This window comes from Monodon monoceros, unplaced genomic scaffold (assembly GCF_005190385.1).
Source record: "Monodon monoceros isolate NGI ecotype Baffin Bay Population unplaced genomic scaffold, NGI_Narwhal_1 Super_Scaffold_6, whole genome shotgun sequence".
In the NCBI taxonomy this organism is placed as follows: domain Eukaryota; kingdom Metazoa; phylum Chordata; class Mammalia; order Artiodactyla; family Monodontidae; genus Monodon; species Monodon monoceros.
The window spans coordinates 11,227,127-11,242,076 of record NW_021703783.1 but is presented as its reverse complement, the minus strand read 5'-3'; the positions used below and the strand labels follow the sequence as shown (position 1 = coordinate 11,242,076).

Sequence of the window (14,950 nt, the reverse complement as noted above, 5' to 3'; positions counted from 1 at the left end):
CATATAGAAGTTTCTACTAAGCTGGAGACTTATATATCCCTCTGCCTGTGAGAATCTCTCGAATTTCCACAGGCACCTGGGCCACATCAGGCACTGTTTCTCTCCTGCTTAAGATCTTTCAGTGGCTTCCCATCACCTACGAAATAAGACAAGCTCCTACACTTAGAATATAAAGCCCCCTGCGATCTGGTCCCAGCGTGCCTTTCTGCCTGGATTTATCATTCCCTTTTCTGGTAATACTAAATTACTAATAATTCTCTCTCACACCACATTCACATCTCTGTGCTTTGGCTCTTTACATGAAACTCCCTTTCCACCCTCGTTGCTTCGTAAAATTTTATTTACCCAGGACTCTGTTTAGGCATCCCCAGCAGGAAGAAAGCCTTCACTGGACCCCACCAGTGTTTAAAATGTCTTTAGTTCATCCTCTCCTAGCACCCTGTGAGTTTCCCAATTTTATCATCATTTTCCATTTTATATTTAAACGATCTGTTCATTTGCCCACTTTTCACATAAACAATCTAGGCTGGGAGAGGTGATCAGGTCACAGTTATCATTGGTGCATAGGTCAATACCCGGCATCGAATATTTTATTTAAATGAACTGACCTGACTTTCTTCTAGCCGGTTTTGTCCTGAGGCCCTGTCACTGAACTCCATCTCTTATCTCAGAAGTTGAAGGTCCCCCATCCCAGAGCCAGCTGCTAAGTTCCCAGAGCTTGAATAACCCCACAGTCAGCTGAAGAGTGGGCTGTCCTGGATCAGCAGTCGTAGACACCACGGCCGGGGCTTGGAGAAGCAGCAGGAAAATGGGGGCCATGCCTTTCAGACACCTGTATCTGTTATGTCTCTTCACGTGCAAACTATCCCCGGAAGTTGCTGCAGAAGTTCAGGAATCCTCAGGTAAAAGAAAAGAACACCATGGGGTGAAAGTGTTGTTGGAAGAAGGGAAGGGGACATGATAGGGCTCTGGGTATATGTCCTCCAAACCTAGGAAACTTCCCAGGAGATGCTAGACAAAGATCTGCCTCCCCTAGTCTGGCATTCTCCTTCAGAAATAGGCTATCTTGTGGGGACCCCCCCTCCCCATGTTAGTAAAAAATAAATAAATAAAGCCTTGGAATGATAACTGCACTCCTAAATCTCATTGGCCTTAGTATGAAGAGAAAAAGTAGAGATGCCCTTATGATTTAGAGCTGCTTCTTCTCTACTCAGTACGCCCAAACCTTCTGTCTCTCTCTCACTCTCCCCCCCACCCTCCTCTGTCTCTGCCTAGATGGTGCCGGTGCCCGGGAACCTGTCTGGCTCACAGATGTCCAGGCTGCCATGGAATTCGTCGCTGCTGCTGAGGTGACTGTCATAGGCTTCTTCCAGGTTCGTCCAGATACCCCCCCGCTGTCGTTCCTCCAAAGAACCAGAAATATTCTACCTCAAGGGAGCCACGTTAGTCACCTGCTGGCCAGATGACACTGCCTTAGCAGCCTAAGGGTACAGAGTCTGCTTTTAGCTTGTCCATCAAGATCTCTCGATTTCTAGCCATTCCCAGTCTCTGAATTATGAATTCCTCACACTTGCTTCAGGAGTTCTGAGACTGCCGACTGGGCCTCCCCATCTGTGGATGCTTTGAAGCTTCGGACAGTATCTGAATTTCTGAGGCAGGGCCAACTTCTATCATCCAGGCAACGCATTTGTCAATAGTTGCCTCCAGTGTAGAGCCTCTTACCAAATAAGTAGTCCCCTATGCGTCTTTCTCTTTTTTTGCTCTGAAATGTTGAATAAGGATGGCATTTTGTATATGGAAGGTGTTAGCCTCCATCTTCCAGATTGGCTTCCTGGCTAAGAAAAGCAGCCATAAAGGAGAAGGCATCATTCCAGCATTTTTCTATTTGTCTGGAGGTAACATCTGGAGATTCTCACAGCTGATCAAGCCCCTGCTCTCTCCTGGCAGACCTTCTTGTCTTGCTTCCATTCATTAATTCCAACTCATCATCACCCTGTCTATTCTGTGTACACAGCTGGAAATAGCCTTGATGAGATGTAAGTCGGGTAGGAAGATCGGGGAGCAAATTTTTCAGTGATGAGAGATCTGAACTGTAGACAAAAACAGCCACCCTCAGACAGGAAGGAGTGCCAAGGAAGCGGAGTTGGGTGCAATAACTTAAATGACCACCGGGTGTCGTTGTTTGATTCACGAGCAATTCCATTCTAAGGAGCAGAATAAAAAAAGAGGAAGCCTTGATGAACAATTGTTCATAACCTCGAATGAACTCCACACACCTTTTTGGATGAGCAAGGTGCCAACTCCCTCTGCTTGACCCCAGATGCAAGGCTAACCATGATCTTTTCTCTTAGCACATCTCCTTCTCTAGCTAGAAAGGTGTCAGGGACAAATACGGTCACTCTAGTGTATTGCCTGGAGCTGCTGAGGACAAAGGTCCCATGACAGCAGGGAAATAATGCCAGCTTGCTATAGAAGGACTGGAATCATCACTCAGAACAGGCTTCCCTGCTCTGTCTTGCAGGCCTGGGTTCTAGAATTGGACCAACCCATGAACAGTATCTTGATGGCTTACACACAGTGGAAAGAGGACTGTTCCTCTACATCCTACACAAGCCTTTGTTAATAAACCTTCTAAGCTTCCACTTTAATTTCTCTTATTTTTATTATTTTCTTTTTTGACCCTTTTGACAACACTTATTTCTGATTTTTGCATTTCTTTTTTCTTCCACAAATTATTCCCCAAACATTTGCCCCCTCTGGTATATCAATGACAGAGCAGCCCAACTCTGCAGGTCTCTATGATTTTGAGACCCCCCTCAGCTACTAGTAAACTGCAAGTTCTATGGTAAAGCCAGACAGGAGTCCCAGGCTTAGCCACAATGTTATAGTTACCTATTAACCCACCCAGCCTGGAAAATTCAACAATGTCACTGCAAATCCAGCCTGCATTTTTAGAGGTCAATGTTGTCTCACTGGACACTATGATTTCTGATGTGAATGAACACATTTCTACTCCCTAGTCTGTTTCTCTGTCTCTCTCCTCCAAAAACAACCTGTGGGGTTTTTTCTTCTCGTTTTTAGGATTTAGAAGTACCAGCAGTGTCCCTATTCCACAGTGTGGTGAAAAATTTCCAAGATGTGTCATTTGGAATCAGCACTGCCTCCGAGGTTCTGGCCCACTACAGTGTTACTGGGAACACCATTTCCCTCTTTCGTCTGGTAAGTCAGGTGGGCAGCTCCAGCCTTCTCCCAGTTTTTCCTTGGGTTGTGGACGTACAGACTTCTGAGACCAGAGAAGAGTCTAGGTCTTGAACACTAATGGTGCTGCCTGAGTCAGGGACCATGATGACAAGGACAATGGCTCAACTCAATCTTCCTAAACAGATGCTGTCATGAAATGGGAAGAAGCCTGGACTGAGGGTCAGGACATAAGATTTGGAGCACTGCTTTGTCACCAACCAGCCATGTGACTTGGGCAGGTCACTGAACATTTTTTGGCTTCAGTTCTTTCATCTATAAAATAAAAGGGTTTGACTATATCATCAGTAAGGTCATTGTGAGCTCTAAAATTTTATATTTTCATACCTTTGAGAGTTCACTTACATTCATCAAACACGTGGTAACAACTACTCTGTGCGCTATGCAAGATAATGATAATAAAAACACATTGAGTATATTCTCCCCTCTCATAGATCTTACAAATATAGTAGAGATTGTAAACATAATATGCACGTATCCATAATACAAAGAGCATCACCATGGATAAAATATTACAAGGGTTCAAATGATAAAGGAAGGGTAGGAATTCTGACCAAAATAAATTATGAAGGAGACAACTGAACTGGGGTTAAGAACAGATAAAATTTGGACAAAATAGAGGAGAATTCGTGGCCAACATGGGGGAAAAAAAATAAACTTGGGAAACAGTGATCAGGCCAACTTGACTGGATCTCAGGGAACATGTTTTGGGCAAATGAATAAAAGACAGAGAAGCTTGATTGGAACCATATTGTGAGGAAATTTGAATACCAGCTTAATGGGTTTGCACTTAAGTTGCTTGGCACTAGGCAGCCCCTCAAGCCTTTAGATCAGGGGAATAATATGAACAGAAATGTGTTCGCAAAATTATTTTGGCAGCAATGAGTCAGACGGACTGTTAGGCAAAGAGACAAGAGTAGAGAGAACTTTTATTAGGCTGACAAAATAGATCATGTATTAAGGATCTGTAGCAAAGAGGTAGCAGTAGAAAGTGAAGGAAAGGCAGGTCCTGCAAAGATAAGATATCAAAATTATGGAAAGGAGGCAAGGTTGAAACCCAGGGTACCTAGGAATAGTGATGGCATAACAGAAATAGGGATTTCTGATGTTTTATTTTGTTGTTGAGTTTACATTGTTGGTGGAATACCAAGGTGAAAATGACCAGAGTCCACTGTAAATGAGAAACTGAGCAAAAGTTAAAGTTTCAAGATTTCTGGACTGAAGGTCCTTCCCGCTCTCACTTCCATCCTATCTATCTCATATTCCTCATCCAACTGTCTTTTAAATGTATTTTCTACTCAGTGTCTCCAATTTTCTTTAAGCCCTTAAACTACCTAGTTTATGTACCACTCCATTAAAACTGTTTTCATCCAGTCCAGGGTGGCTTCCATATTTCCAAATCCAATGAATACTGCTTAAGTCTTATTTTACTGAACATTTCTGCCATATTTGACATTGTTGGCCTCTCTTTTCTCTTTAATATTTTATCTTTCCTTGACCTAGGAGCCTCCTTCTCCTGGTCCACTTCTTCTTTTCGTCTCCCTGGGATATTCTCTTCCTCCACCCATACTACTGCCTGACTCAATGCTCTTCCCAATGTAGGTTATATAATCCATGCTCCATGGGGCCAAAGACTGTCTTGTTCATTACTTCAACCACCGAGCATTTAAAAGTGCCTGTCATGTAGCAGGTACTCATAAATGTTTGGTGAATAGATGAATATGTGAATGAATTTTTTTTTTTTTTTTACTTTTTGAAAAAAGATTTACTTGGAGCAGTTTTATGTTCAGAGCAAAATTAAGAGAAAGATATAGAGATTCTTCTTATCTCTTGCCTCATACATACATGATCTTCCCCATTATCAACATCCCCCTCCAGAGCGGTACATTTGTCACAATTGATGAAACTACACTGAAACATCATAGTCACCCAAACTCCATAGTTTACTTCATGTTTCACTCTTGGTGTCCTATGGTCTATGGTTTTGGACAAATATATAATGACATGAATCTATCATTACTGTATCCCAGTATTTTCACTGCCTTAAATTCCTCTGTACTACGCCTGTGAAGGAATCAATTACTGAATGAATGTGTAATCCTTCAGTGATATAATTCTTTCTCATGTTTGACGATTGTGTGTTTGTTGAGGATTTGGAATGTTTTACCTCTAGCCTGGACCTCTCCTGTGATTCAGATGCTTGCTGGACATAACTGTTTGAATACCCTCATAAGCACTGCAGTCTTAACTTTGCCAAAACTGAATTTGTCATTTGCACCTGCTGAATCATGTTCCTTCCTCTAAAACACTGTCTTACTGAATGGCTGTGTTCATTTAGTATCTAATCTTTGCCAATCATACCTCCTACCCTACTGAGCCTATGTTCTCCTCCACTCTTTCTATTTCACTCCTTGCTTAGATTCTTAGCATCTTTGGCATAAACATTTTCAATATCTTCTTAATAGATCTCCCTTTACTACTTCTTATAGTTTCTAGGTTGGTATCACAATGATGGATATAAAATGGAAATTTGACCATGACACGTCTTTCCTAAAAACTCTTCAATATTCCCCATGTCTTAAGAGAGCAAAATCAAGATATTTAAACATGTAGTTTTTTGTGTGTGTGTGTGGTACGCGGGCCTCTCACTGTTGTGGCCTCTCCCTTTGTGGAGCTCCGGACGCGCAGGCTCAGCGGCCATGGCTCACGGGCCCAGCCGCTCCGCGACATGTGGGATCTTCCCGGACCGGGGCACGAACCCGTGTCCTCTGCATCGGCAGGTGGACTCTCAACCCCTGCGCCACCAGGGAAGCCCCTCTTTTTCTATTTCTTAAAAGTATTTTTATTATCTGATTTAGTTTTTGGTTAACATATAATGTTTTAGAGGAAACATGAGTATTTCAACGTTCTAATCCCTGGAACCTGTGAATATGTTACTTTATGTGGCAAAAGGGACTTTGCAGATGTGATTAAGAATCCTGAGATGAGGAGATTATCCTGGATTATCTGGGTGGGCCCAATGTAATCTCAACAATGCTTATGAGGAGGATACAGGAGGTCCAAGAGGAGAGAAGATGCTATCTATGGTGCTGGCTCTGAAGATGGATGAAGGGGCCAAGGAATGGCTAAGGTCTCTAGAAGCTGGAAAAGGCAAGAAAATGTCTTTCTTCACTAGAGCTTCTGGGAGGTCTACCAACAACTTGATTTTAGTTCAGCGAAACTCATTGGATTTCTGACCTCCAAAACCGAAGATAATAAAAGTGTATTGCTGTTTTTTTGTTTTTTTTAAGATAGGTTAGCTATTATTTTTATTCTTCCAATCCAAATCCTCTCCCAGCAACTAGCCATCTTTTTTTTTTTAACGTCTTTATTGGAGTATAATTGCTTTACAATGGCATGTTAGTTTCTGCTTTATAACAAAGTGAATCAGTTATACATATACATATGTTCCCATATCTCTTCCCTCTTGCATCTCCCTCCCTCCCACCCTCCCTATCCCACCCCTCTAGGTGGTCACAAACCACCTAGCTGATCTCCCTGTGCTATGTGGCTACTTCCCACTAGCTATCTATTTTATGTTTGGTAGTGTATATGTGTCCATGCCACTCTCTCACTTTGTCACAGCTTACCCTTCCCCCTCCCCATATCCTCAAGCCCATGCTCTAGTAGGTCTGTGTCTTTATTCCCATTTTGCCCCTAGGTTCTTCATGACCTTTTCTTTTCTTTTTTTTTCTTAGGTTCCATATATATGTGTTAGCATATGGTATTTGTTTTTCTCTTTCTGACTTACTTCACTCTGTATGACAGACTCTAGGTCCATCCACCTCACTACAAATAACTCAATTTCATTTCTTTTTATGGCTGAGTAATATTCCACTGTATATATGTGCCACAGCAAAGGAAACCATAAACAAGACTAAAAGACAGCCCTCAGAATGGGAGAAAATATTTGCAAATGAAGCAACTGACAAAGGATTAATCTCCAAAATTTACAAGCAGCTCATGCAGCTCAATAACAAAAAAACAAACAACCCAATCCAAAAATGGACAGAAGACCTAAACAGACATTTCTCCAAAGAAGATATACAGAATGCCAACAAACACATGAAAGAATGCTCAACATCATTAATCATTAGAGAAATGCAAATCAAAACTACAATGAGATATCATCTCACACCAGTCAGAATGGCCATCATCAAAAAACCTACAAACAATAAATGCTGGAGAGGGTGTGGAGAAAAGGTAACACTCTTGCACTGCTGGTGGGAATGTAAATTGATACAGCCACTATGGAGAACAGTATGGAGGTTCCTTAAAAAACTAAAAATAGAACTACCATCTGACCCAGCAATCCCACTACTGGGCATATACCCTGAGAAAACCGTAGTTCAAAAAGAGTCATGTACCACAATGTTCATTGCAGCTCTATTTACAATAGCCAGGACATGGAAGCAACCTAAGTGCCCATCAACAGATGAATGGAGAAAGAAAACCGATGTTTTTACTCCTAGATTCTATTTACTCTAATGCTCCTCATTCTAAAGACTTAAAAAAAAAAAAAGAAGAAAAGAAACACACTTTCTCCTAAACCATTTCTCTATCTCCCTGGCACTATTTAATCAAACCCCAGGATTATTTCTCAAGAGCTAATCTAGGCATGGCATATTTTGGCAAAGAAATTTCAGAATTTGTCCCTACAGTAAATTTCCATTGTAGGAACATGTTTAGAAATAAGCTGAAATAATAAGTGGGAATATGAATTGACAGCTATGTTGGAGAGATGAGAGACTGGCAAATGCTATATTTATGGAACGCATCACCTGCAAAAACAGTGCAGGCCAACTATATACATGCGATTGGGAAAAATGTAAAATGGAGCAATAGTAAGTTGTGTATGACGACCTGTCTGTGTGAGGACAGAGCTTGTCTTTTGTGAGAGTGATAGCAACTCTCACCACTCTCAACAGGACTCTTAATGTTGCCCCAACAGAGATGTAATCCCATGTTGAATAAACCATGAGCCTGTCCTAAACTGGAATTTCAGATATTATTTGAATGTTTACCTCATTTTGAGTATTCTCAATCACTTCTATTTTAAGAAATATAGGGACTTTCCTGGTGGTCCAGTGGTTAAGACTCTGTGCTTCCAGCGCAGGGGGTGTAGGTTCGATCCCTGGCTGGGGAACTAAGATCCCACATGCCAAAAAAGAGATATAATTAGCCTAACTTTGACCCAATGGGATAGTGATGGAAACACAGTAGAGGCATCCTTTCACACCTTTCACAATTATTCCTTGGAAACCTATTATAAGAAATGCACCTTTCCAAGCAGAGAATCAGAAGAAACCACTGCATAAAAATAAACTGATAAGAAAGGCAAGAAGTAAGATACATCAAATTTTAAAATTTTTTTTCTAAAGTATATATTTACCAAGTATATGGTAAGCTAAGCAACTTATAAAAACAACCCAGAGAAGCAGCCGCATAGCACAGGGAGATCAGCTCGGTGCTTTGTGACCACCTAGAGGGGTGGGATAGGGAGGGTGGGAGGGAGGGAGACGCAAGAGGGAAGAGATATGGGAACATATGTATATATATAACTGATTCATTTTGTTGTAAAGCAGAAACTAACACACCATTGTAAAGCAATTATACTCCAATAAAGATGTTAAAAAAAACAAACAAACCCAGAGACATGAGGGTATTTGTTAAACAAATGATTTCTCCGTGATAGCCCAGATATTTAATATTGTAACTGGTGTAAACTAAGACAACTTTAATATGTTTTATGAACTGTTGGGTTGTTAATTACGGAAATTGAGCAGAATTCAAAGGAGTATTGCTGGAATACTAATAAACAGAAAAGGAGTGATGAAATCCATTGGTAGCACACAGTGTCTGAAACATAAAATAATCCACATCTGATTCTCTTGGGGAACCTCAAATTATATTGTAAGGTGACAACCCTTCTGGTTTACTGTTTACTGTTTTTATTCTGGTGCCTCTTTTCTTGGGGAGAAAAATAATATGATTTTTCAAGGAAAATTCTTTCCAAAAACTGGAAAAATATATAAAAATTTTTCCCCCACTCTTGGTTCCAGGGTTGGGTTTTTCTTTCCAGGGCATTAGGCAAATAAATTCCCTTTACAGAAGAAAGAATTCCTTTCAAATGTTGTTTCCAGGAACCCTACACATGAACGTTCCAGAGTTTTTTGGTTTAAGAAATAGAGAAATAATCGGGTATGTTTCGTTCAAAGAAGCCCAACCAACTGGAAAGGCTTCAGGAGGGTGGTTTTTATTAAAGCTCTTTGCTTCTTAGGGAATGTTATCACCGCTTAACCACGGTGCTTCCAGTATACAGCATGCCTTAAGTCCAGAAACACCTGGAGGAGCTGGAGTTTCCTGTTCGTCTTGTTCTGGGAAATGTGAGGGCTTGCCTGGAAAAGGGAGCAGAAAGGGAGGAACTCCTGGCTCAGACCACAGCTCTGTCCCCTGAGCTTAGACACCAGGCCTGCAAGTTTCCAGAAAAATAATCAGGAAGTATTTAAACATATTAAAGATTCAAAGGACACTGGTTGTGATTATAATGATGATTTTGATGGTTGCACAATTAGCAAAGCCTTAGGAAGGAGACATGCCAGGTGGCAAAGCAGGCCTTAAGCAGCTTTTAAGATCCTTTGTGTTCACTTTCTTCTCTATCGACTAGAGGAGAGGGATGGGAGAAGGGTGGGCAAGGACTCCACCTAGGAAGACTTTTTTCTCCTGCTTTTATATTTCTGCCCCAAGCTTTCTACTCAAACTGTGTGAATTTTAAAACAATTAAATATGCAAAATAGTTCACCTTTTAAAACATCCTGTGGTTTCGTTGAATTTTTTTCAAAATTCTTTTTTTGAAAGACAAACATTTTCTGTACCTCGGCATTATGTATTTCATAAGTTTGGGTTGTGAAAAACAATCATTAAATAAAGTGATTAAATTGCCATCTGAGTGAGGTCAGCACTTCTGGGCCTCAGTACCTAATATACAGCAGGCACTCAACAAATAATTGAACACAAATGGATTATAAGAGAAATACCCAGATATGACTAAATAGACTCAGAATTAATCAAATTAACCATAAAGAGTGCATTGGGTTTCTTGGAGGTTCATATTGCTTTTAACTAACCCAGTGAGAGACCACCTTGAAGAAAAGAAGAGAAAAATAGAAGATGGTTCTGATCCAGGGCAAGATCTGGTGGGGTAGGACCGATATAAGATAGCAGATAAAGGGAAAGAGTTAAGGAGTGTTCAAGTGTTGGTGGCCCAAAGATCTCAAAAGTGACCCAAACTATTTCAGGAAGCAGACTGTTCAGGATCTGGCCCTGACAGTTTTATCTGTAGGCATAGTTGCTATGGGTGATGGAAGCTTTATCTTCGTCTCTATGGGCATGAGGAGATGGGAGATGGGAATGGGAAACTTCTGGGAACGATGTTTGGCAATATGACATCCTATCTTTCAACATACCTGAGTATCATGGTAAGGCAGCTCTAAAATGCAAATCTGGGATAGCAGAACAGGTAACTAGACAATCCCTTCCACTAAGGATAATTTTTTTGAAAAAGCTGAGCAAAAAAAAAATATTTTAAAGAAAGACCTTGGAGAACCAGCAAGAGAAGGGGGAATGTCTAGGCTAAGATCTAAAATAAAATGGAAACCCAGAAAGATGAACCCTATATTTGGACTGCTTTTCATCTGGGGGACATAGCCAGTTCTAGGTGGAGCAGCAGAGAGGCTGAGAGGTTTATTAGCATTTTTGCAATATTCAAGGAGCCAGAAAATTAAATGTTGGAGTTCAGGGACCCCAAGGGGAAGTAGGAGGTAAAACCAGTAAGACATCCTTTGCTCTACTTTGGGCCCTAAAGAGAAATACCCTAAAATCAAACATGAACCATAAGTAGATCAGCCCTCCCAAGAGCTGCAGCACAGATTCGAGTCACCTCAGCCCCTGATCATATATGAATATATAAGTTCACACACACACATACACATATATACACACACACACTACATACACCTGCACACATATATAATTATATATATGTATCATCTATATAATTTACCCGTAGCCATGCCATAGTATAATAACAGAAAGTCAAAGAAAAAGAGAAAAATCTTAAATCAGACAAAAAAAGATTACCTTCAAAGTAAGCTCAAAGGGTAATACTAAGATTCTCAGATGACTTCTCAATAGAAAGAATGGAATGCAGAATACAAATAATTATATCTTTCAAAAACTGAAAGAAAATAACTCTCAACAAAGAATGCTACCTCCAGCGAAAATAACCTTCAAAAATAAAGGTGAAATAAGCATATTTTAAACAATCAAACTGAAAGAATATTTCACCCAACAGATCTAACTCATTCTAAAGGGAATACTAAATGTGTTCTCTGGGCAGAGGGAAAAAATTCCCAGATAGAAGCTCAAAAATGCAGGAAGAAATGAAGAGAAACTAAAATGTAAATATGTGCATAAATGTAAATGTATATTGATTATATAACAATAATAATAATGTCTTGTGAGATTTAGAATTAACACACAGAACAATAATCCCCTGTAGGTCTTGAGTGTGGGCCATGGACTGATTTGGAAGGAAGTAAAGTGTATTAGAATGTTCTAATGTCTGCATTATCCAAGAAGAAGGTAGAATTGCCAGCTAATATTAGATTCTGATAAGTAAAGTATGCATGTTGTAACACATGCTGGTGATCCTCAGGAGAATAATTATAGCGTGTGTAACTTCTGAGTCAAAAAAGAGAAAGAAGGCATAATAAAAAGTGCTCAATGGATTCAAAGTAGGCCAAAAATGAAGGAAAATGAGATTTGGAGCAGGCAGAGCCAATGGAAAAAATGCATATTTAATTAAATATATTAGTAATTACATTATATAAAAATAATCCAATTAAAAGGCAAAGATTATCAGACTGGATTTAAAAATAAAACTATGTGCTTTCTATAAGAGATACAATGTTTTAAAAAATAGGGACATATGTAAAGTATAAAGATAGGTTGAAAGTAAAAGGATGGAGATATGCCATGTAAACACTTCTAAAAGAATGCTGGTATAAGTATATTAGTATGAACAAAGTAGTCTTTTATGCAATGAGCATCCATAGGGATAAAGAAGGACACTTCATAAAGACAACAATTTTAATTTGCCCAGAAGATTTACCAATTCTAAATCTGCATACATGACTTGAGGATATGTAAGAAGAAACTGACAGAATTGTAAGAAAAAATGGTTAAATCCACAATCATACTGGGAGATTTTGACACTCCTCTACTGAGAGAATAAGCTAGTCAAAAAATAAATAAATAAATAAATAAATAAATAATATATATATATAATTTGAATTATAAATTAACTAAGTATCCTGATGAGCATATGCAGAATACTGTATTCAAAAACTATAATATATGCATAATTTTAAGGACACATATCACATATACAGAAGTTGACAAATAATAAAAATAAAATGTAGAAATTAAGCTGGAAATCAAAAACAAGCATATAACCCAAAAATCTTACATTTTGAAATTAAAAAATACACTTCTAAATAACCAATAGTTTAGAGAAGAAATAAGAACAGAAATTAGAAAACATTTTGAATTGAATGATAATAAAACATACATATAAAGTTTATGAATTTAGAAGGCATCCATAGCCTTCTAAAGGGAAATATGGAGATTTTAACATGTATTTTAGAGAACAGTAATGCTAAAAATCAGAATCTAAGCATCATTTTAAGAAGGAAGAAAAAATGAGTCCCAGGTAGATTTTAGATCCATTGTGAATGACAAAATAATAATGTTTCATTATAACATCTTCAAATCAGCAAAGAAAGGATCAACTCAATAGAAAAATAGGCAAGTGACTTGAACACAGACTTCAGAGAAATGGATATACAACTGGTTAATCAGAGAAATACAAGTGAAACCACAGTGAGATACTACCAGATATTCATCAAAATGAATAAAATTAGAAAGGTGGATAATGCCAAGTGTTAGCAAGGATGTGGAACAATGGGACATTTCCAACAGTACAAATGCAAATGTACATTATTGTCCATTTTAGAAAATACCTTTGGCATTGTCTCCCAAACACACATCAAAATACATGTCAAAAATACACATATCCGGGCGTCTCTGGTGGCGCGGTGGTTGGGAGTCTGCCTGCTGATGTAGGGGACACGGGTTCGTGCCCTGGTCCGGGGGGATCCCGCATGCCGCGGAGTGGCTGGGCCCGTGGGCCATGGGCGCTGGGCCTGCGCGTCTGGAGCCTGTGCTCCGCAACAGGAGAGGCCGCGGCGGTGAGAGGCCCGCGTGCCGCAAAACAAAAAACAAAAAAAAACAAAAAAAAAATGCACATATCCTACAATCAAATCCTAATCCTAGATACATGCCCAACAGATATAGAGACATGAGTACCAAGAGAAATGAACAAGAGTGTTCATTGCAGCCTTATTTTAATAACCAGAAGCTGAAAACAGTCTAAATTTTCATCAGTAGTAAAATGAATAAATGCTTTGCATATTTATACAATCAGATATTATAGAGCAAGGAAAATGAACAAACTATAGCTAAATGCAATAACATGGATGGCTCTTATAAACAAAATTTTCAGCAAAAGAATTGAGATACACATACAAAAAATAGTTTGTTTCCACTTACATAATGTTTTTAAAAAGATGAAACTAAACTATAACATTAAGAGATGCATTTTTAAGCAGTAAAGCTATAAAGGAAAGGATGAAGAAGGTCATCATAAGTCAGGATAATGGTCCCTTTGGCAGAAAACTAATGGATTATTGATTAGAAGGGATCACAGAGGGCTTCAGGCATTCTGGCAATTTTCTATTTCTTTCCCTGAGTGGTGGTTCCACAGTTGTTTACTCTGTGATCATTTACTGAGGTTTATATTTTCTGTTTTGTGGTTTTTTCTATATGTGTGTTTTATTTCACATTCGAAGGGTACATAAATAAAACATAAATCTGATCCTGTAAGTGTATCCCCTTGCCCTCAGGTTAGAGTTTAACCTACTTACCTTGACTTCAAGGCTCTTTGGGAATTTCCCCTGCCTACCCCACTGTCTGTCTCTCTTCTACCCGCACTTAACATCTACTGCTAGAGTCAAACTAAACGAACTGCAGCTTCTAGAATGGGCATCTCGCATCATTTTGCCTTTGGCAAATGCTGTACTTTATTTAAAATCCCACCCCCATCCTCATTCATCTGAACAAGTCTTAGCCATTCTTCAGGAGCTGCCTCTTCCTGGGAGTTTTTCTGCTCTTCCTTAGGTGACAAATGGGTCTGTGATGACACTAGCCGCATTCTGTGTGATGTTTCTGTTTACTTCTCTGTGTCCCACAGGACAGTGTGTTCCTAGAGGGCAGGGAACATTTCCTATTTACCTTTCTGTCTTTAGAGCTTTAGTTAGTGCCTGACATGTGGTAAATAGTCTAGAAACATTTATTGATGAATGAAGACAGTGACAATTTTATCCTTTTTGTGTGACCCAGGTGGATAACAAACAGCTGGATTTAAAGAGTGAAGACATTGAAAGCATGGATGCTACCAAGTTAAGCCATTTCATTCAGAGGAACAACCTCCACTTGGTGACAGAGTATAACCCTATGGTAAATAGCCCCTGTC

The 14,950-nt window shown here is 39.4% G+C and overlaps 1 protein-coding gene across 2 annotated transcripts in view; it reads left to right on the top strand.

Annotated features, from left to right (window-relative positions):
• The first annotated feature begins 15 nt into the window (after positions 1-15).
• ERP27 (endoplasmic reticulum protein 27) overlaps positions 16-14,950 on the top strand; it is a 22,122-nt gene continuing 7,187 nt past the window's right edge. The window contains exons 1-4 of one of the 2 annotated variants that reach the window (XM_029205293.1): positions 16-902; positions 1,276-1,373; positions 3,082-3,219; positions 14,818-14,934. In XM_029205293.1, the coding sequence (XP_029061126.1) occupies positions 809-902; positions 1,276-1,373; positions 3,082-3,219; positions 14,818-14,934 (447 nt within the window). In that variant the 5' untranslated portion in view covers positions 16-808. Of the gene's footprint in view, positions 903-1,275; positions 1,374-3,081; positions 3,229-14,817; positions 14,935-14,950 lie in introns of both variants that reach the window. The other variant, XM_029205292.1, reaches the window with a different exon arrangement.